This window comes from Notothenia coriiceps, unplaced genomic scaffold (genome assembly GCF_000735185.1).
Source record: "Notothenia coriiceps isolate Sejong01 unplaced genomic scaffold, NC01 NC01_scaffold00017399, whole genome shotgun sequence".
Classification (NCBI taxonomy): domain Eukaryota; kingdom Metazoa; phylum Chordata; class Actinopteri; order Perciformes; family Nototheniidae; genus Notothenia; species Notothenia coriiceps.
This window is the reverse complement of record NW_011350100.1, coordinates 160,917-182,038: the sequence shown is the minus strand read 5'-3', so window position 1 is coordinate 182,038 and position 21,122 is coordinate 160,917. Positions and strand designations below refer to the sequence as shown.

Genomic DNA, 21,122 nt, shown 5'->3' with positions numbered 1-21,122 from the left:
AGTGCTCACATCTAGGGTTGTTACAGTTTTTGGCCCACATACATTATTTAAAAAAAGAAACCGACTTCATGGTAGAGACAGAAGCACCTGCAGTATGTTAATATGAAATTATTTGAAAGCTATTGTTCATGTAATGCTTAATTTAACATGCCATAGTGCTGATTACATATAAGCTCACATGCTTTAATTATATAATATTAAAGTATCCACATTTTCAGTTTTATATTATGTAATTATGGTCTCGTTTTTTTTAGTGTGAAACTGATTCTTGGTGTGACATAATCCACACAATGTGTTGGGATAATGAAAAGAGGACCAGTTTTATTGACATGTATTTCACTTTAATGATTAAAATGATAAATGTTGAAAATAAGAAACACACAGATTAAAAAGGAACTATGATAACATATAAAGAGGTTACAACATTGTAAAGGCTCTAAATCAGAGAAGGCTCAGTTACTTTCACTACATTTCACAAAAGAACGAGTACGATAATTATATGAACTTAAAGCTCTGTATATTAGACGGCTGTACTTGAACAACACTGAAACCGCACCATTTTATTTCCATCTTTGCATCAACTGCCTGTCAATTGGCCTCCTGATTGATGAGCGTGTTCAGGTCCAGCTTTGTTTTCTCCAGAGCTGCAGTCTTGGCCCTCCGGGAGGGTCGCACTTGAGGAACTGACTCTGGAACATTTTCGCCATCACTGTCCAAAGCAAAAAAAGAGCAGATGAATATGAGTTTTTGAAAATAAAGCGATGGTATCAAACAAGGTATAGGTGCCGACAGTTAATTGAACACTCACCTCTCCTCTGATGACTCTGCCCTCCTGCTCGGCTTCCTGCCTGATCTGGCTGCGCAGACTTTCCTCTGACCTACACACACACACACACACGAACGTTACCTAACAGTGCTGAGTCAACACCTTGACAAGAAGGTAGACAAGCAGAGCTCTAAAAATAAAGTGTCACTATGAACAACTGCAGTTTTAGATGAGTATACAGTACCTGCGGTTCCTCTTTTGGCTCTCTTGGCAGATTTAGATGGATCGTCTGCTGCGGCCTCTGGAAAGATAGACAGAAAACTGATGTTTTTCAGCTCCTCTGTGCTATTCTAGTCTTGACAGACACCGAATGGGATGTGCAGGCACATAAATCCACTTAGCAAGATTCTAGTAATGAGACATAATCCATTAACAGGAGGATTTGTCACATGTGTGTGTAGTAGTGTAAATGAAGTTAGGCACTGAGAAGGCAACATTTGTTACGGATGCTCAGCTAGATGTCAGGTTGTCTTTCCAACAGACTGTCACTGATTGCATGCGTACCGTCTGTGTTGACATCTAATGGTTGCAATGCGCTGGGGCTGAGGAGCTCTGCCTGTTCTTTAGAGTCCGCAAGCTGACCGATCATTTTCTCCAGACCACGGAGAGAGATACGATCCTTCACCTCCTGAAGGAAAGAGGAAACATGAGAAATCAGGCCTTTAGGGGTGGAAATATACATTAAACAGTAAAGGGGAGATTCACATGGTGAGCATCAGCATGCTACCTCACTGCTGTGTGTGTGTGTGTGTGTGTGTGTGTGTATGTGTGTGTGTGTGTGTGTACCTGTACGAGCTGCTGCAGAAGTGTCTGCAGGTCTTTCTTGACAGTTCCATCTCCGCTGAGCTCCAGGTTGCTTAGAGTCTTGGTATAGAGACGCACCTCAGGGGCCGTGGGATCTTTCAACATCTCCCCGCAAATACGGACCGCCAGGTAGTCATGGACACACACCTCCTGAATAAGATATGAACTCAATAAATTAAATGTGTTTTTGACTCATTGAGCCACTATCAAATTAAGTGTTATAGAAGTAGTTTACAATTAAACAATATTGAATGAAAGCTCTGCATGCTTGAACGTGAACTGAAGCATGTAAGAGAACCAATTGCATCTGTCATAGAAATGGATTTGTGTTTGGAGGAAGAAAGCAATATGAGGCAAAGCTCAGTAGACCAATAAAATCCCAAACATTAAAGGTGGGGTAGGTCATTTTGGAGAAACCAGTTTGAGTGACCAATGAGGGCATGAGATAATTTTGTGCACAGATGGAAGGCTGACAGGCAGGTAGGCCATCCAATAACTTTAGCCGTCGTGCTTTTTACATGGCTACGGCTTCCGCAGTTTTTTTTTATGTATTTATTGTCAAAGCATTTCATATATTCATTGCTATCGGGATGTTAAGAGCATTCCATGGAATATAACAAAAAGTGTTTCTGAAATAATTGGCATACCCCACCTTTAATAAGTAACAAAGCAGGTTTCTCACCTCTGTGTTGGTCGAGGGCTTGATAAGTGCACTGGGACGGGTGAGCTCGACGAGCAGCTCCACCACATTGTTAACGTCCACCTCAGCCAGCGGAGAGGTGGCGGGGGCATTCATCAGGGTCCGGACCGTGGGCAGGAAAGCCTCATCCAGGACCTCCTGGTGGGCCCTGATACAGAAGAAACAATCTATATTCATTTATATTGCATTCCTAGGCGTGTAATCACACTTATTATAGCCAGCTTGCTATCCCGCCACACATCATTTCATATATTTAATTTACCTTGCACATGTAAACATGAGACAAATGTGTAGCTAGTGCAACAAAAAAGATGGTCTGCTTGTGTGTGAGTGCATGTGTGACCTGCTCTCGCGGGCGTAGAGCTGGAAGAAGACGCCGAGGCAGTGCCGCAGCCGGGTGTCGTCCTCGGTGACGGGATTGTACCAGAGCAGCACCAGGCGGGAGAACATCTTGGCACTGGATATACGGCCGGTGTACATGAGTTTGGCGAGACCCTCTGCCGACTCTGTACGCAGTTCAGACACCTGAAAAACACAGATATTTCAAGAACGCCCTTCTTCCACTGAAACTAGGCACACACACACACTTCTAATTATTAGGTAGATATTACGCCCTCAATCTCACCTCACTGTCCAGGAACTCTGAGAGCATCATGAGGATACTCTGAGCCGTGTCCTCTGGAGCGTCTCCCTTCTCCTCCGCCGCCGGGGCGTCCTCTTCCCGCCGGTCTGGGGATTTGGAGTTTAGGGCCGTCAGATTGGCAGCTGTCTCAGAGAGCAGCTGGAAGCCAAAAATCAGCAGCAGGTCGACGATCGCCCGCAGAGCGCTGATACGGATTTTGACCTCATCCAGCTGAGCAATCTGAAAATACACACAGCGGATGTGTTCATGCTTTTTTTTGCGCCATTAAGCAAAAATATAAAGATATATTAGTTATTTGTATTATCTGCACAGGCAAACATCACCAGGGGTTTGCTTGTTTCTTTGTGATGTGCATGAAGGGACTGTTAAACATGAAGCCTGTATACAGATGTGTTTGAGGTTTGGTGAATGACGCGTTACCTGCAGCAGGAGGACCATGTGGGCTTTGGCCAGCTCCCTGCTGTGCAGAGTGCATGTTCCCAGACACACAACGGCCATGTTACGGACAGCCGGGTGAGCATTTGCTATACTGGGCAGAACCTGACAGAGAGGGAGAACATAGTCACTTTTACTCACTTCATACATTTACATGCTGCTTAGAAATGCCAGTGAAACAATGGTTCATCTAAACATTCTGCATCATTCCCAGATTTGGTTTCGTGCAGCATATTTCAACTCTCAGGTTGTTGCTCTGAACATAGACAGCTAAATAAGAGCTGCAACAAATATACACAATGCTTTTACCTGCACAACAAAAACAAAACACTACTGGAAGGTTGGCATGCCATAAATGCTAAACGAATCTATGGTAAGTAACTTTGTTGTGATACTGTTGATTTAATTTATTTTGATCTGAGCATTAACAGAAACTTTAGTGAAAATAAGATGATGTGTTTAGTGTGGGTTTGTACCAGGGAGGACATTAAGGCGCTTATGGTTGGACCAATCCTTGTCTTGATGCCCATCTGCTTCAGCAGCTCTGCACACATTGTGAGACACCTCAGAAGAGTCTCGGGGTCATTCTGAAAAACAGGAAACCAATAAGCATTAAGTCTGTTTCCCATACACATAAATCTAAAGTTTACGGGGTGAATATTATTTATGACATGTCACATACCTTCTCTGTGCGGATCTCCTTGTCGGCCGGCTGGCAGCTCTCCTGGACTTCCTGGAGGATCTGATTCCTGCGGTTCTCCAGCTCTGTGATGGAGTCCTTCAGCTCTGCAGCGCGGCTGAAGTCCTGGGCGGTGATAGAGTCCTCCAGAGTTTGTTTGGCCTCCATGATGCTCACCTTCACCTCTGCTAGCTGGGGGAGGGGAGAGGAACAGAAGAGGAGAGAGTTATTCCTCAGCTGAAATACACTCCGGAGGATTCCTGACTGTTGATAAGGGCAACTGCGCCTCCGTTTACAGGAGCAACAACAACAACACCTGGGCCTCTGGGCCAGGTGAAGACCCTCTAGAGCCTACTTTGCCTATACTGACTGAAAAGGGGAGCGGTGGGGGGGGAAGCAGGTGCATAGAAGGGATGGAAGTTAAACACCTGGGGCAAGGATTAACTTCCTCAGCAGCTGTTTGGTCTCCGAGATATGATCTACTTTAAGTGCATGTTGAAAGATGGAGAGGTGAGATGTATTGATGGTTGTGAGCAATCCCTCTGTGAGTATTTGTGCACATAGTTAACCACAGACTCTCACTGAGCTTCAGGAGATACTTCCCCCACACAACGACCATGTGTAGATCAATTACTCGACCCTGTGTTACCTTCAATTCTTGAATAAAAGGTTGTTTTTCTAGCATGCCTCCTAAACTCAAATGTAGATAAAAAAAAGGCTGGGGTTTATTCCAGCAAATTGAATAACCTCTAAATTGGAAGTTTTTTAATAAAATGCATGTGTTTAGGAAGTAGTAAGCTTACATCTGGATAAATGACACGTATATCATTTTGCAAGAGTTGTGTGCGAATGGAAAAATGGCCCCGTTTACTTCCTCAAGAGGGGCTTTTTGATTCTTTGTTTACGTGGAGGCATACAAGAAGAATTCAAGATGTTGTGAGAAATTGATATACATATTTCCCTGCAAAGGGAAAGACCAGATTGGCGTACATGATTATGCCCTTTCCACCTCACTGAAAACATGCTTTCCCTCCAAATACAAACCCTCTGCCAGCTGGTGGTGCAGAGGGATGGACAAACAGAAACAGAAGAGAAGACATAGAAATAAAAAATGTATAATTTGTTAGTCCTCTCATTTTCAAGAAGTTGTAAACCTTTCATTTAGTTAATGGGTTTATCCATAATAAAGAAAATCTTGTGAAGCAAATTCATTGAACCTTTGAACAAATACAAGAAGAGATGTGCCAAAATGTGGTGCTTTCATCCATCCAAAAAACAGTGGGGTGTTTGGAGAGGATTATGAATGTAATTGCTCCTGGGGGCTTTCAGTTGGCTGAGTGTTGCCCACCTGGACCTGATGCCGGCGGCTCATGTTCTCGTCCATCGGTGCGATGGCCTCCATGATGGGCTCCCTCACATCGGAGATGATTTCTGCCACCTGAGGAACACAAAGCCAGCTCACATTATGACACATACCTCAGTGGTAATGATCCTAACACACAATGGAAAACCCCTTTCATTTGGTTTAATCTCAAGCAGAAGACCTTTAGTAACGGTTTCATTCATGCTTCCATCAGAACAATGATCCGCCCCTTCCGCCTCAAAGTGCATCCATCAGCAAATGTTGATAAATATCTTGTATAAGGTCTGCCTAATGAGTTCTTCAGTTGAATCTATGAAGGGCATTGACATCTCCTCCTGTGTGTGGAAAAGAAGTTCACCTAGGATTGAATAATGATAGAAAAATGTGACTTACAGTCTGTATGCGTCTGTGGTCATCGGGTATGAGGGTGAGGAGTTTCTCAGTGAGAAGGGAGACCAGGGAGGAGGGAGTCTGAGGCAGAGCCAACATCTCCTGCAGGACCGACAACACGCGCTTCCTGCAAAAACATTCAACATGTCAGACAACAACTTAACAAGCTCCGGATACATTTTGGCCAACTGGACAATAGCCGCTTTCACACCAAGTACTTTGCTGTACTTAGTGCCGGCACTTAGTACCCCCATGGAACTAAGTACAGATCACGTTCACACCGGAATAAGTTCCCTGAGGGAAGATTACGCAAATGAAGCCGCTGACGTCACTTCTTCTTCTTCTGCTTTGGGTTTACTGGCAGGCCGCAAACCACTTCACGGCGTATACTGCCACCCGAAGTCCCCGGGGTTGGGAACGGGACTCCCAGCAGCTTCTCCTGAAGCCTTCCGAGTGAATCGCCAGAACGCCGACACCTCCTCATCTCCACCGCTCCCATGTTTTTTTTTGTGTTGCCATAAGTTATTCTCTCTCCGTTGGTGCGCGGGGCTAATGTTAATGCTAATAATGCTAATGCCAGCAAATACAATGGCGGCGTCATAAAACTTTTCAGAGTTTTACGGGGCGTGGTTTGCAATTCGCCCAGCCAATAGAAATTGGTACTTTTTTCTCCCCAGGATAGTACCACCTTTCTAGCAGGCACTACAAATGGGGGTAAAAGTTCCCGGCACTAAGTACTCTTTTTGGTGTGAACGCAAAATAAGAGGTACTAACGGAAGTAAACGGGAAAAGTACGGGGAAAAGTACTCCGGTGTGAACGCGCCTAATAAGGGCTTTGTCGGGCAGAACAAAAAAGCGCTGAATAACAAACTCTTTCAAATACTGATATTTATTTTCGCTCCCAAGTTTTTTACTTTAACAAACGCATCTTTGTTCCTCTTCTTACCTGCCGCCCTCCTCGTTGGTGTCCAGACAGCCGATGAGATGGATGAGCTGTTGGGAGATGAACTCCTTGGTCATGACGAGCTCCAACTGGTTAAAGTCGGCCCTCTGTTCCTCTGTCAGCAGAGGCACCACCTTCAGATATCTGCAACAGGCATGTTCAGGAGGTTTAAAACTTATATTGGATTTTGCTGTCATTGATTACCAGAACCAAAGTTATACGTCACAGAATAAACAGCACAATAAGATAAATTGCAATACTGTAACACTGTAGCAGCACTACCTACAAGATGCAGCAACACACCAGCTACACACGTCTATCTGCTTTTAGACAGCACCTGAGAGGTCTTTACAAACCTGGTCACGAAATAAAAAACACATTTATTGTGTGCAGATAAATGTTATGCAGCATTTCACGCATTAGCATCCCAGTTATTAGGTAGGTGGTAAAACAGCAGAGTGTTACAACATTGGGCATCGAACGGAAATTTGAGAGCTGGGATTTAAACTATAAAGAAATGTGGAAGACATTCTGCGATGTATTAAAGGCCATGTATTCTGTTGTAATGCTTGTTTTACTGGGATTGCGTGTTTTTATATAAATACAACACTTTAAAATAACTAGCCATGTTAAGATGAAAATAAGCAACGAGTTGGCCACACAGTTACATACAGAAAGAGCTCCTCTGGACCTGCCTTCAGATACCTGAGCAACAACATGAGCAAACTGAGTGAGGTGTTCTGTTCTGAGCATCAAAAAGTAACTACTTTCACTACTTGATACTTTATTTAAGTTTAAGTTCACAACTTTAAGTGTATCTTAAACTCGCAAAGCATACTTAGAATATTGGGGGAAAATGTAATGTCCCGTAAAAGTAGTAAGAATGACTAGATTTTTGTTTTCATATGGGCACCTGAATATTGTTTGAAGACGTGCTCTTCTCTTACCGGTAGAGGAAGTCAGCATAAGTGGCAGCGTCTGGCAACACTTGCTCCAGCATTTCCTCACCGTCGTCTCCTTGAGCCTTGAGGAACTCGCACAGAGCTCTCCAGTACAGAGCATTCTCACAGGACAGAGAGTCCACAGGGATCAGCTTCCTGTTGAAAACACACGTAAGCACAACTTCAGACATTGGGTAACTATGTGATAATATGAAAGCCACAGAGTGGAGGTTTGAGTGTACCTGTTGTCGAGCTGCGCTCTGTTCTGCTGCAGTTCTTCAGTCAGAGTGCCTTTGAAGATGGCCTTCAGTGTTTCCAGAGCAGTGTCGGCACAGTTCTCCACATCCAGCTTATGGAGCAGACCAATAACGTTTCCCTCCACCCGGAGCAACCAGGCCGGCAGCAGGCGAGAAGAAACCATCTCCCTCACCGTTTCTACAGCACAGCAAATAACAAATATGAAACGTACATGATGGTATTCAGAGCTAAAACAACCCGTTTTAGTTTTCCTTTTGTCAGTTTAGTCGGTTTTTTGAAAACACTGGTTTACTGACCTCCAATGTGAGAATGTGCAATCTTTTATACATCATTTTGGTATAAATGTATTTCAGTTTAAAATGCTGGATGGACAAATCAAAGCTAAAGACAACACCTTATACTGTGAGAAATTGTGATGAAAAAAGGTCTCTATTTAATGGACTAAATAAATAAGAAATAGAATAATTCTAACAGATTAACTAATAATATATTGTTTTTGCAGCAAGTACGAAAAACACATTACACTCATTACAGAAATAGTTACCTGAGGTGTCACGGAGACCCTGCTGCACTAGAGTAACTCTCTGTGCGATGGTCAAAGCTTTAATGTGAACTTTGTCAGCAAGAACCTTAAAAACAGAAAATAGAAAAGATAGCAAGTTTGAACTGCAATCACAATGTTTGGCAAGAACAATGTAATATCATTTGACTGGATCTGAAGTTACCTGGTAGGCCAGCTTGCGGACATTCTCTTTGATGTCCCGGGTGCGTTTGAGTACTTTGGGGAGGGTGCGAGGGGACATTGCGATGCAGGAAAGAACGGCACGACGCACTTCTGCATTGGTGTCGTTTTCCAGAATCAACATATACGCTAAAAAGTGGAAAAAAGCTGAGCATTAGACGGTTTGAGGGCCAATGACAAAGAGAAAGATTTAAAAACATACATTTCAAATCACAAAAAAACAAAGGACAATTGAAAAATTACTGATTAAACATGTGAATTAAAGACTATATTCTGCATATGTTGTAGTGTATTGTGTCAAATCTAAATAAATCATGCAGGGATAGAAAAAACAAACCATTGATAGTTGGACAGTCTGAATCCTTGGGCTGTTGTAGACGCGTCATGGCCAGAGCAGCCTGAATCCTCACGTTGGGGAACTTGTCAGTGACTCGGACCAGCATGGCTTGGTGGATGCGGTCAAACAGGTCGTCGTCTATCTGGGCATTCTCCGCCATACTGCCCAGCAGCTTGTTGATCAGCTGACACACACGGAAACGCACCGCATGGCTGCTGGCTTTGTGAGACTGGGAAGACAAGGCAACAATTTGGGAGAAGAAGTGGAAAAAGGAAAGTGAGATATAAAAGTGTAGGAGTAAGAAACAGATGGAGGCCAACAGGCAGAGAGGGGAAACAGATGGGACAGGACAACATCTGATTAAGAATAAGCAGAAACATCAATCACAGCAGGGATGCTTTGCAAATGCTTGAAATAAATTCAGAAAGTGTTTTCTAGAAAAAGTTGGGTGAACGTGATACATGTTTTAGTCACAAAGTTAATCACTTGTAATCACTGAAGAAACGGTGTGCATACACTCATGTAACAATGTTTATACCTCCAACAGGAAATTGAAGATGAAACTCAGAAATGGATGATCATCCTCCTCATCTTCTTCTTCCTCTTCCTCCTGCTGCTGCTCCTCCTCCTCTGTTTTTGGTGGGGACAGGAAGCTTGTGGCAAACCTTGCTACGAACTCTATGATGTTTTCAACTGTAGGTTCCCGCTTGTAGACGATCATGGCGTATTTCAGGTAGTGGACAAACTCCTCATGGAACAGGGTCTTGTCCTCCAGCTGGTTGAGGGGATGGAGGATTTAGAGGAAATTACGTAACCAGTTTCAGCAATATCAATGTTTCTGTATATATCATTTAATTTTTGAAGTGAATGAGTAAGGGTTTGACTACCCTACATTCAATAATTCAACATGTTACCCCATTTTCATGTTCCCAAAAAGAATCTAAAACATTTAAATAAAAGACTGAAATAATAACAGTCAATGAGCAACGTTTATCAACAAAGATAATATTGTATCCACATATGGACATACTTGGTAAACACAAAACATAATAGTCATAAATCATGGGGTTTAAAGAAGAAATATATAATAAAACTGGATACAAAAAAACAAGTAGTGTAGAAAAAGTTGAATAGGGAAAGAAGATGTATTTTATAGGAAATAAAAAGACATCTAGCGTACTATATTACTGTCCTTGTGATACAAATAAAACACAAAAGCAGCTTTCAGTTTCTGTGCAACACATATTTGGAACAAACCTCATGAAAACATTTAGTCTAACCTTAGTCTGAATTAAATAAATGTGTGGATTAAATGTTTGTTTTCTTTTATGTAGTTCTATTTGTAATTTTATATTAAAATCTCTCATTGCCCTATTAATTTTGTTCTCCTTTGATTGTTTTCATAGTGTCTTGTGAAACCTTTTACCACATTATTACCCCTACATTACAGCATGGATATAAACTCTGAGTAAGTGTATTCTGTATAAAGATAGAGAGATTAACATTACATTAAGCACCACAGATCACTCACCTTGTTGTAGCGGCTGTTCAGGCTTGCCACCAGCTTTGCTTTGTTATTGTGGCCCTTCTGAGCGCGCTGAAACGCCTCTTTTATGTCCACTTCACTGTCTGTAGTCATCTTTCCTTCACAGAAATCCACAATGAGACAGAATTAGTCCAACAGTCGCTTTAGCTTTCTTCACAACACGGCCGTAACGTTTTAACTTCAGCAGCCCGTTTGTCTCTAGTGTCTCATTAGCTAAAAGCCCCTCCTCGATCACACTAACTATAGGAGAGCAGAAAAACAACGTAACCTGGCTACTTTGTTTCGGGATAAAAGTATCTGGTGACACGTTCAACTATATTTAATCATAACGTTGGAGCTGACGTTATATTATACAATACAATTACACAAATTATGAGAATTAGAAATGTACCTTTCTTTCCGATTTCCTCTTCCAACGCTACCGCCCGTTTTCAAATTCTGCCGTGTGGTCTCGCGAGAACTGAGACGTGACTACTACGCATGACGTAAACAGCGGGTTCAAATGTGTGCCCTGAGTCTTGCCTGGGAGGCTATACCGGTCAGGCTACTTTATGAACTTTTTAAAGCAGCAGCACTTTTTTTTCTGTTATTTTAAAGATTGAATAATCGTTTAGTAAATTGACATGATAAATCACATTAATCTTTCTTGCACGCCATTAAAGAAAAGGCAAATCCTATTACTTCAATGGTTCAAAATGACTTTATTATTACTAATACTGTTGTACATCAATTGGGATGAAATATTTACTGTGATTTTTTATTTTTGCAACGAGTACCTAAAGAAATGAGGGAATGGATTTGAGGTATGGAACATGTATGAATAACCGCTCTGAAATAAATGTTTGCATTGCTTATTCTGCGTACTCCACTGTGAGGCACTTTGGGAGACAACCAAACAAATTGTTGAAAACACTTGTTTTGCTGGATTTTTTGTGAATTGTAATTTCAAGCATTCAAAGAACAAGATAATAATGTGTCCTAATTTTGATTATGGTTAGGGTTAGAGATTCAGATACATTATTCTATCAAAAAAAGCCCACCTCATTATGTTTTATCATAAATTAGATACAACTTGATCACAGTGAAAAAAGCAGCAGAGTTAAAAGATGTATTATATTGAATTCCAATTCGAATCTATATTGTTCTGAAATGAGTGGTTGTGCAGAATGAGTACTTTTGTGTTTTGTACAAGAAGTTGTTTTATCACATATTTTTGGCTCATGAAAGAGAGAGTGGGTGGACTATTGGAGATACTTATACCCCCTGCCTCCAAAAGCATAATCATTATGATATTTTGACATTTTGACCTCTTAGATAATCCTACGCTCACATGCACGCAGGTCCAATGCATGAGCCTGGGTAGGATACCCTCCTGTATCCTATCCTCCACAGCTGCCTGACAGCTGCAGCCCTGGACATCCCAACACCAATGATCTTGTACACTGATGGCCTATATGGGTCAAATGTGGGAAATAATCTATTATCAGATTAGTGCTTGAGTTCTTTCATCTAACAAGCCTTTATGATATACCATAACCTAAACCTAACCCTAATCCTAAACAAACAGTAGGGCCTGTTTTTGTATACTCCTGCGTAAATAAAATATTTAAAAAGTAGCCTGCTAAAAATAATTCCAGGTATACACGGTCAATTGTATTTAACTGAGTAATAATGTAAATCTGGGCATGAAAACAATATTCAAAGATATTCCTTTAAACATGTTCACATCAGATTATCTAAGAAATGTCTTGTATTTGTATGTATAGGTATTTGGAATTTGTTTTTATTGAGATGGTAACTCAATATATTAAATGTAGCCTTGAAGTTGTTGAGTAAAATTAAATGATTACCCTTTCAAATGAAGTGGAGTAGAAGTTTAAAGTAGCATACAATGGAAATGCTCAAGTAAAGTACAAGTAGGCCTACCTCACAATTGTACTTAAGTACAGTAGTCTACTTGAGAAAATGTACATAGCCTATACTTCCCAGTGGTAGTAGCCTAATAGTATAGAAGTACGTTGCCGATGAAAATACCCGCCGTTAAATAAAAGCAGTACGCAGCAGCAGTCACATGTTTATTTTATCTGATTGATGGAGTAAAACCACACAGCAGACCCCCGAGACCCTCCTCCCTCCTCCCGGTGATTGATACAGCAGCGCCGGTAGGGGCGGGGCTCACTGCAGCAGTGCGCCTCTCGAGCTGTCCCCGGTAATGTTCCGTAGGAAACACACGCCCCTCTCCGCCCCTGCCGCGAGACAGGTGGTTGGAATATATGCCTTTTTATTTTCCCTCTTAGAATAAAACGTGTCTGTTGACAGCACGGAAGAGTCGGTCGGCGCGAGCGCGTCCCCGATGGACTTCCAGCGTGTGACCTCCGCGAGCACCGGGCGCACCGAGAGAGGAGGGGGGCAACAACCGAGAGCCCCGCCGATCTACAACCAAATGTTTTCCGGCGAGCTGCTGTTCACGGGAGGGGGTCTACCGACAGAGGAATGAGATGCACAAGTAAAAAGTTGACACGGTTTTGGTGGGAATTTTCATCTGAGGGGAGGGAGCAGGAAGGTTTCTGACTATCCTCCGGTGTGGAAGTTCCCTGGGGGGGGGGGGTTCATTATGGCTTCAGGCGCCGGTAAGGCTGCTCAGCCCCTCGGGCCAGGCTCTTCCGTTAACGGGACTGCGGCAGAGTTCCCGAACATCGAGCAGGAGCTGTACGACTACCAGATGCACAGCAAGATGTGCAAGAAGATCGCTCAGCTCACCAAGGTAAGAGCCTCCGGTGGCACCGGGAGAGTCAGGCTGATGCTGATCTGAGATCTGCCTCACTAGTATCTGCCCATGCCTAGAAACATAGTAAAGCTGCACAGCCAATCGAGAAGGCGACCTTTAATGATCCTGGGATAAATGACATATTACTGGGACACCTACAGAAATCACCCTATACATGGTTATGGAAAGATAATTTGTTTCCATATGGATTACAAAGAAAAAAAATACTATAATTAATAATGTTAATAATACAAATAATAATAGTTACAGGATAATAAGGCTATAGGCATTAGTAATATACATGTAAGTAAATATTGCAGCATACACATTGCCTCAACACCATTAGGCTAGATGTGCACTGCTACAAATCATCAACATCTCTTGGGATAATGATTTGAAACTTGGATCAGGGTTCATTCGTCTTCGTGACTGACACAGTAATCAGACATGAGCGATCCGTCAGAGCTCTAGATGTTGGCTGCAGGTTTTCAGTTCTTGGAGAGCCAAACCTTGCAGCGAGGCAATTAGTAACCTACTGGTGTAGACTAATTAATAGTTGATTTATGGATTATCTTCAACATGCATTGATTTATAATTCATGTCAGATGGTTGAATAATAATAAAATGAAGAGAATTGCACATTTCAAAGATTGCATAAATGCCACAGCCCAAAAGGATGTGTCTTTGTTTGACACACAGATAACAAGGTATCAATGAACAGGGATAAGAGCAGCAACACATCCACATTAAAGAAGCTGTAACCACCACATTCTTTGTAACAAAAATGCATTGACTGGGTTATCCAAACATCTTTTATCGTTATTATAATCATGTCTTTTTAGGCATGAACATCTGCTGTTTACCCTCCACATACAGTGTGAGTGTGCAGGCAGGGATGCTTGACAGCTGCAGCAGCAGGAGCAGTATCTGCTCTTTTCATACAGTAAGCATAGCTATATGGGGATTCTCCCTCTCTCTGGTGAACAATAACGCTTACAGAAGCAGGGCATGACCCATCGCTTGTTGAGCTATGACAATTACTGATGACTGTGCAGTTTGCATCCTGTCCTATGGGTTCACCTCTGCAGCCAATAGGTGTGTGTGTGTGTGTGTGTGTGTGTGTGTGTGTGTGTGTGTGTGTGTGTGTGTGTGTGTGTGTGTGTGTGTGTGTGTGTGTGTGTGTGTGTGTGTGTGTGTGTGTGTGTGTGTGTGTGTGTGTGTGTGTGTGTGTGTGTGTGTGTGTGTGTGTACTAACATCTATAAAAACAATATAGTTTAATCTGCCAATCAGTTTTTAAACTAGTCAATTATTATTTTCGTCTAATCTTTTCATTAACAAATAATCTTTTCTGAAACTGTGTCAGAATAGAGTGAAAAATGTCCTTCACAGTTTCTCCAATTTCAAGGTGATGTCTTAAGATGTCTTGTCAGTCCAAAACCTAAACATGTAAGCCTAACATAATATGAAGCTGAGAAAAGCTCTCATATTTGAGAGACCATTTTTGCATGGAAAATTACCTAATCGAATATCGAATTGATAATTTGTCTGTGTATATAATAGTCGATTTATTTTATTTATTATTTCAGCTGTATTGCATTTGAGCTTGCATGTGTTGTTCATAAAGCTTCTTCTCAGATGCACACAAACAAAGATGACACAGATGAGGGGTCAGCACTAGTGTCTTTGCTTGTTAGGGGGATTTGCCAGCCTCGTCCTTCTACCTCTCCTGCCCTCTGCTCCTTCCATCGCTATGAAAAAGAAGCCTGGACTGATGTCTCTCTCTTGAAACTCTATGCAAGCCCAGCCAGCCCGCTTTAGCTCTCTGATGGCCGCAGTAAAAACAAATCCGAGACCCAGTGCTGATGAAATATAAGAATCATCATATCGGATATTTGGTGTAAGCATTTTGTCAGAGCTTTGGGATGCTGGGCATGTGAGACAAAGTTTATTTGAGTGTTTTGGGGGCGGGGTATGGAGTGGAGAGGAAGCGGGAAATGGGTCAGTGCTGTGGTAACCTTAATATATTTATTAACCCCTGCTCACACACACACACTCATGCACTTTACACACCTCCTCACGTCTGGCTGTCCCTAACTCATCCACTCACCCATCCACAGTTATGCTCAACTTGCACATCTCCCTTCCCCCCCCCCGACTCTCTGCTGAGAGTGAGTCTACCCTGGTTGAATGGGTACTGCTAAAGATAAACCAGCAGCACGTCGGAGTGTGTTTACGCGGCGGAACAAGCCAATGGGAAGAAAGCCGCGCTGACAATGTCAGGCCAGCTGTTGTGAATGTTCACATAAGCTTGTGTGTGAACAGACATGCACACGCTCACTTGAATACACAGAAGAGAGTAGTCTCTTTATGCGACTCACAGAGATCAACGGTAGCATACTAAAGTGTGTGTTTGTGTGCACATATACGACAGCACTTTTGATTGGCAGCTCTAATTCTGTGATTTCCTGTACTTATCTAGCTTACACTGTCTGTCACAATGTTCCCTGCTTTGTAATCCAGCACAGCCAATTCCCTCTTTGATATGTGTGGAGGTATGGGTGAGTGTGTGTGAAGGACTGATGTAAGTGTGCATGCTTGCTTGTCTCTTTGCCTAAGCACTCCTCTGTGCACCAACCATCCACTCCTCATCTCACTCCAGTTTCAAAAAGCCTCATCAAAGGTCTCCTTTACAATGTAGAACCGAATATGAATTTCATGCTTTGCTGACTATGTAGTTGTTGTCAATAAGCACGGGCACCAGCTTGTGAAGATACATGAATAACATTATCGATTGGCAGGATCAATATGGGGATCTCAAGACAGGATTTACAGTAGCAAGTGTCCATACTGAGTGAGCCGCTATGCCAAGTGTCTTGAGAATTTACTCCAAAAGCTCAATCCAAGTGTGACACCTTTTACACTGGAATTTAAAAGAGTGTCTGAACATGGGCTTTAAAAAATGGCAAGGCAATGTCTAATGTCTAAAACAAAGATGCCAACTGATGATCCCTTGCTTCGGCCTTATGCTCCTGCATTAGCGTTTGCCATATATTTGTGTCAGGGAAACAGCCTAACAGCACTACACTGTAATGGCAATTGGGCACATTGGAATATTCTCAACCGTAAAGCAGAGTCATTTGAAAATGAAATGTCAAATCATTTAGGTCAGAATGGAAATAAAAATGGAAATCGATTATTCCATTTAAATTTGAATTTAGACTTAAAGTATGCATCCACAAGTATGTTTTGATTTTAACATTGCATTTACATTTTAAAATTCAAATTACATTTGGAAATTGGCAGCCATAATGCAGAGTTGTTCTATGTCAGCCTTCAATTTATTTAGCAGTTTTAGTTTTAAATGTCCTTAATTTGCTTGGCTTGGTTTTGTGGTTCTGAGGACTCACTGATGGGCTTGTTGTTTAATTTGAGGAAGTTACAAAGTCAAGTTACAAAGTATTTTGTGACTCAATTTTAATTAATCGCATAAGGTTGTAAGGTTGTTGATGGGGATGGTTGCTAAATTGTCCTCTGTCTTTATCTCTCCTGCTAAATGTTCCTCTTATTTTCCTTGCTCTCACACTCAAACTGGCATAAGAGAACATACAAGAACAGCTCTCTCACACACACACACACACTGCCCTCAGAGTTTGTCCTCTATTCGTGTCCCCTTCAGTCTTTTGAGTGATGACCCTTGGTTCACGAGCAAAAATTCAGGCACAGTGACGTTATTGAGTATCTGGTGTGACATACTGTACGAGTGTTATACTGACATGACAGAGAGAGGGGGGTTTGTGATTAGAATCTTGGAAGATGTCAAATCCATCAACGATAGCTGTCGTTGAATTATAAATAATACACCATAGATTAATGGAGATTGACAATGTTGAGACCATGTTAGTGTACGTGTGTGTGGGTCTCTGTAAGAGAGAGGAGGACACACACCCATAAACACACACACACACACACACACACACACACACACACACACACACACACAGAAGGAATGTCCGGCAGTGCTGTGCCAGCTGTGTGCTGCAGACAGAGAGGCGTCTGGGTAAAATATGAGCCTATGTGTCCCCTTCCTTCACCCATAAACATGCACACACAAACACACACATACCTCTGAGGGTGGGTAAGTGAGCCATCGGGGTCAGTAGACGCATACGATGACACTGTAGACATGTCGTAGAGGGTAAAGTGAATAGTAGGGAGAAACGGGCCATATTTCAGGTGTTAGTCACAGACTATATTGAGAGGAGGGGGAGAGATGTCATATGTGACCGGCAGGAGAATCACCGCTTGAAGCCTCAGTGCCTGGACTATATTAACTCACCAGACCTTGGTTACAGTAGATGAACACTATGAACTCTATGTCCTATTTGTGTTTGAGGATGAGTGTGTTTCCATGTCATCTGTGTCAGTGTACTATTTGTTATAAGAAAGCTGCCGGCTCTAAATATTGGCTCCATAATGTCTGTGTTTGTGGAGAAGTGCTGGTGTCAGTTTTCCAGCTGTTTGCGAGTTAGATTAATAAAGAGGAAACAACCCCGCAGAGTCAATCATCTGAATCCACGAGGATGTAAACTGTAACAAGGTCGAATTATACTGAGGATTGTTTTGCAAAGAACATTTAGTTAAGAAAGTAACATTAAAATACATCAACAAACAATGACATACTGTACATTTATATCCTGTTAGTGATGTAAAAGGTAAAGGAATTTGAAACCTTGAATAGAATCTGAAATATAGTCCATAAACAGAAGTGTTTTATACTCAATGTGTGCTTACAAATCAAATGAGGCTCATTTTTATCTTTTCTTATCAAAGAGGAAACATCTTAAATCTTTCAATGTCAGCTTAAACTCAACAATGACTGGCGGTTTCAGCTTTAAATTATTCTGCTGTTAGTTCCAAAAATAGAGACAACTCTTCAAGAAAGCCCTTCTTCCTCAAGCTCTTGACCTGAGGGACAGAAAACCAGAACATCGTTCAGCTACTGTTAAAAACAAAGAAGAAAATATTAATGCAGAAAGCCTGAATGGCCTAAAAATACTTCCTCATTAACCAAAAATACAAAAGAGCATTTAATAAACATGGACATCTTTGATGGACAATTCCAGGGGCATGTAGGAGGCATAACAGTATGAGACACGAACATATTCACGTGAGTCAAGGGAGGTGGTGCCGACCTGTTCCTCAAAGAAAAAGACTGACATATCCCTCAAAGATGAGTTCAAAATATATATTTGGTTAGAATTTTGCACAACTGTGTCATATTTCCTTGTGTGTTCTTGATGCTCTCCAGGTGATTTATTCTCTGAACATGAGGAATGAGGAGCAGGAGGCGGCCTTGCTGACCTTGAGCCACGCCCACCACGAGGAGCTGCACCGCATCCTGGTGGAGACATGTCACGAAGGGGAGGGGTCGCTGCTGAGGACACGCCTCCTCGAGCTGCAGGACTCCCTGCATGAGCAGCAGAGAGCAGGAGCCCAGGTGTGTGTGTGTGTGTGTGTGTGTGTGTGTGTGTGTGTGTGTGTGTGTGTGTGTGTGTGTGTGTGTGTGTGTGTGTGTGTGTGTGTGTGTGTGTGTGTGTGTGTGTGTGTGTGTGTGTGTGTGTGTGTGTGTGTGTGTGCACTTTTACCCTCTTGATCAGGTGATAAACAGACCTCCCTCAAGGTCACGTTGTATAGCCTGCGACTTTACCCGGCCATTGACCTCATCCCTAATTGACATGCCTCGCACCACAATAAAACATTAACATGAATCATAAATACCCACATGAGTTTCTTATGAGCTCTTTGGAAACAGAATCCATCTAAACAATTAAAGAGATAAAAAATGAATACCTACCATTTAAAATACATTTTGAAGAGTGAAGCCACGGTTTGATTGTAGAAAACTGCCGGGAAATAAATCCCTGTATGGAAAATATTTGAATGACTGCACTCTTTGGGCTCTGTTTTTTTTAATTTGGTGACCAATCACAACCCTGGTGCAGTGCAGCCTGGGTTATGGGCTAGAAGAAGATGAATACATTGGTAGTAGGAGGAATACATTATTATAGTTGGAGCAGGCCATAGTACAACTAATGCAACAACTATAACAATGCAATACAGATAACACCGCGTTGAAGTCTTATGCTGTGTCCCCAGAAAGTATTGGAAAGTATCAGATCTGTGAAATTCATACTTCACCAGTCCGTTTCTTTGAATATATAACATAACGTCGTAAAACTGCAGGCAGCCATTATATTTATATACAGTGTTACAGTTAGTGACCATGGTATTAGCATACTACCACAATCCTCCAGAGAAAGTATTAGACTTCGGTCATATCTTTTCGTAAAGCTTTCCTGATAATTACCTTCTACGAATAGTTTACCTGCAAAGTTTTCACTGCATATTATAACTAACGAATGCTAGTTAGGTGAAAAGCTGAATAAAGGTTTTGATCTAATCTACAGTGCAAGCAGGGAATAATGTTTTGCTACTCACTGAGTATGTCAACAGTGTAGCTGATAAACCTTGGTGGCTTCAATCTTGCCTTTTAAAAACAAGTTGTTTCCTATTTCCACTGTTCATTTAAGTGGTTCGAGCAGTTCCTGCAGATCTCATTGAGATTAAATGGTACACCTTTTTTTGCATTGTAAATGTACCACCAACAAAAATATTTGAACTGTAAGATGTTGTCAGCATTTATGGTGTCATCCTGTTAAGCCCCGAGTCTGTTTTTCAGGTCTCAGGCTCGAAAATGACATTCCCAGAACAAATGACCATATCTTCCCTTCTAAAAGGGTTAAATTAATAATCTTTTTTCTCAAAGCAAGGTTACAGTGAGTTGGATGTAGAAGTGTCAGAATCAATAAGTAAATTCAGATTGAATACAGTAAAAACATGTAACTTATTGTGTCCGTCCCAAAAATGACTTAAAGTGAAAACCACCCTTCAATGAATGGATGGTAGACTAAAAGCTTTAGGAATCCAAACTATAACATATAATAAGTACCCTGTATCAAGATTGATGCAAAACAAGTTAAATTTGACCTTTTTAGAGAGATTTAGCAAAAAAACAACACTTCTGGGGTCATTTGGGTGGATTTTCCATATCTCTGGCCCCCCTTGGTCGATTTTGAACTCCCACATACTCCTTATTTGGTAATGTGTGTGTGTGTGAGAGTCACGCATAGCCAAAACCGGAAGCTGCATAACTCTGGTGGCTACCATTAGCAGCTAACTTTTACTCTCCGATTTTTACATAAAAATGGAATTATGGATTATAAATGAAATAATTTTTTTATACAGAGACGTTAAAAACCTGTGGATTAACGGATTCAGCCGCGTTTTTTCTCGTTTTAATGCCATTGAACACGTCTTTTGATCAGATTGACAGCTACGGTGAGACGATCTCCCGTAAAAGCTCCGTAAAGGTACGTGTTGTGATGTCTGAGTTTACTTCCCCTGTCGCGAGTTTGGATCGCTCAGTGATGATACTATATACCTAAATAATCTGTGGAACCTCAGCTTTAATCGGATATCTTGTATGTGCAGCTACGATAAGTAATAAGGGTACTTTTATCTTGAGTTCTGTGCCAAAGTGCGTTAGCATTTTTCGCTCAGGGGTCATTTAGATGCTTCTTATGAGACTTGTGTTTTGTTTTGGTAAAAATTGTTTGTATCGTCAGTTAGCTGAGATTATTCCCGTTAATCTGGTATAACACATTAATAGGTTCTTAAATATTAAGAT

General features: G+C 41.7%; 2 protein-coding genes across 4 annotated transcripts in view; one reads left to right on the top strand and one right to left on the bottom strand.

The window, feature by feature from the left end:
• Positions 1 to 286: 286 nt before the first annotated feature.
• On the bottom strand, positions 287 to 17,515 carry ncapg (non-SMC condensin I complex, subunit G). 3 transcript variants are annotated; one of them, XM_010776846.1, is made up of 22 exons: positions 17,499 to 17,515; positions 10,593 to 10,705; positions 9,600 to 9,836; positions 9,062 to 9,290; positions 8,708 to 8,853; positions 8,527 to 8,611; positions 7,967 to 8,159; positions 7,731 to 7,880; positions 6,787 to 6,927; positions 5,844 to 5,967; positions 5,436 to 5,525; positions 4,091 to 4,279; positions 3,885 to 3,995; positions 3,394 to 3,513; positions 2,956 to 3,192; positions 2,674 to 2,855; positions 2,313 to 2,478; positions 1,613 to 1,780; positions 1,331 to 1,454; positions 1,011 to 1,067; positions 809 to 878; positions 287 to 709 (listed from the first exon to the last, which is right to left on the bottom strand). In XM_010776846.1, exons 2-22 carry the CDS (start codon positions 10,698 to 10,700, stop codon positions 589 to 591), a joined length of 3,048 nt encoding a protein of 1,015 aa, XP_010775148.1. In that variant the 5' UTR covers positions 10,701 to 10,705; positions 17,499 to 17,515; the 3' UTR covers positions 287 to 588. The 3 variants fall into 3 exon arrangements, with proteins under 3 accessions (XP_010775148.1, XP_010775150.1, XP_010775149.1); XM_010776848.1 differs by lacking the exon at positions 17,499 to 17,515 and adding an exon at positions 10,999 to 11,042 and having other exon boundaries at positions 10,593 to 10,700; XM_010776847.1 differs by lacking the exon at positions 17,499 to 17,515 and adding an exon at positions 10,999 to 11,035.
• fam184b (family with sequence similarity 184 member B) overlaps positions 12,912 to 21,122 on the top strand; it is a 36,518-nt gene continuing 28,307 nt past the window's right edge. Inside the window, exons 1-2 of the mRNA XM_010776854.1 lie at positions 12,912 to 13,371; positions 18,684 to 18,872. Of these exons, the coding sequence (XP_010775156.1) occupies positions 13,222 to 13,371; positions 18,684 to 18,872 (339 nt within the window). The 5' untranslated portion in view covers positions 12,912 to 13,221. The remainder of the gene's footprint in view (positions 13,372 to 18,683; positions 18,873 to 21,122) is intronic.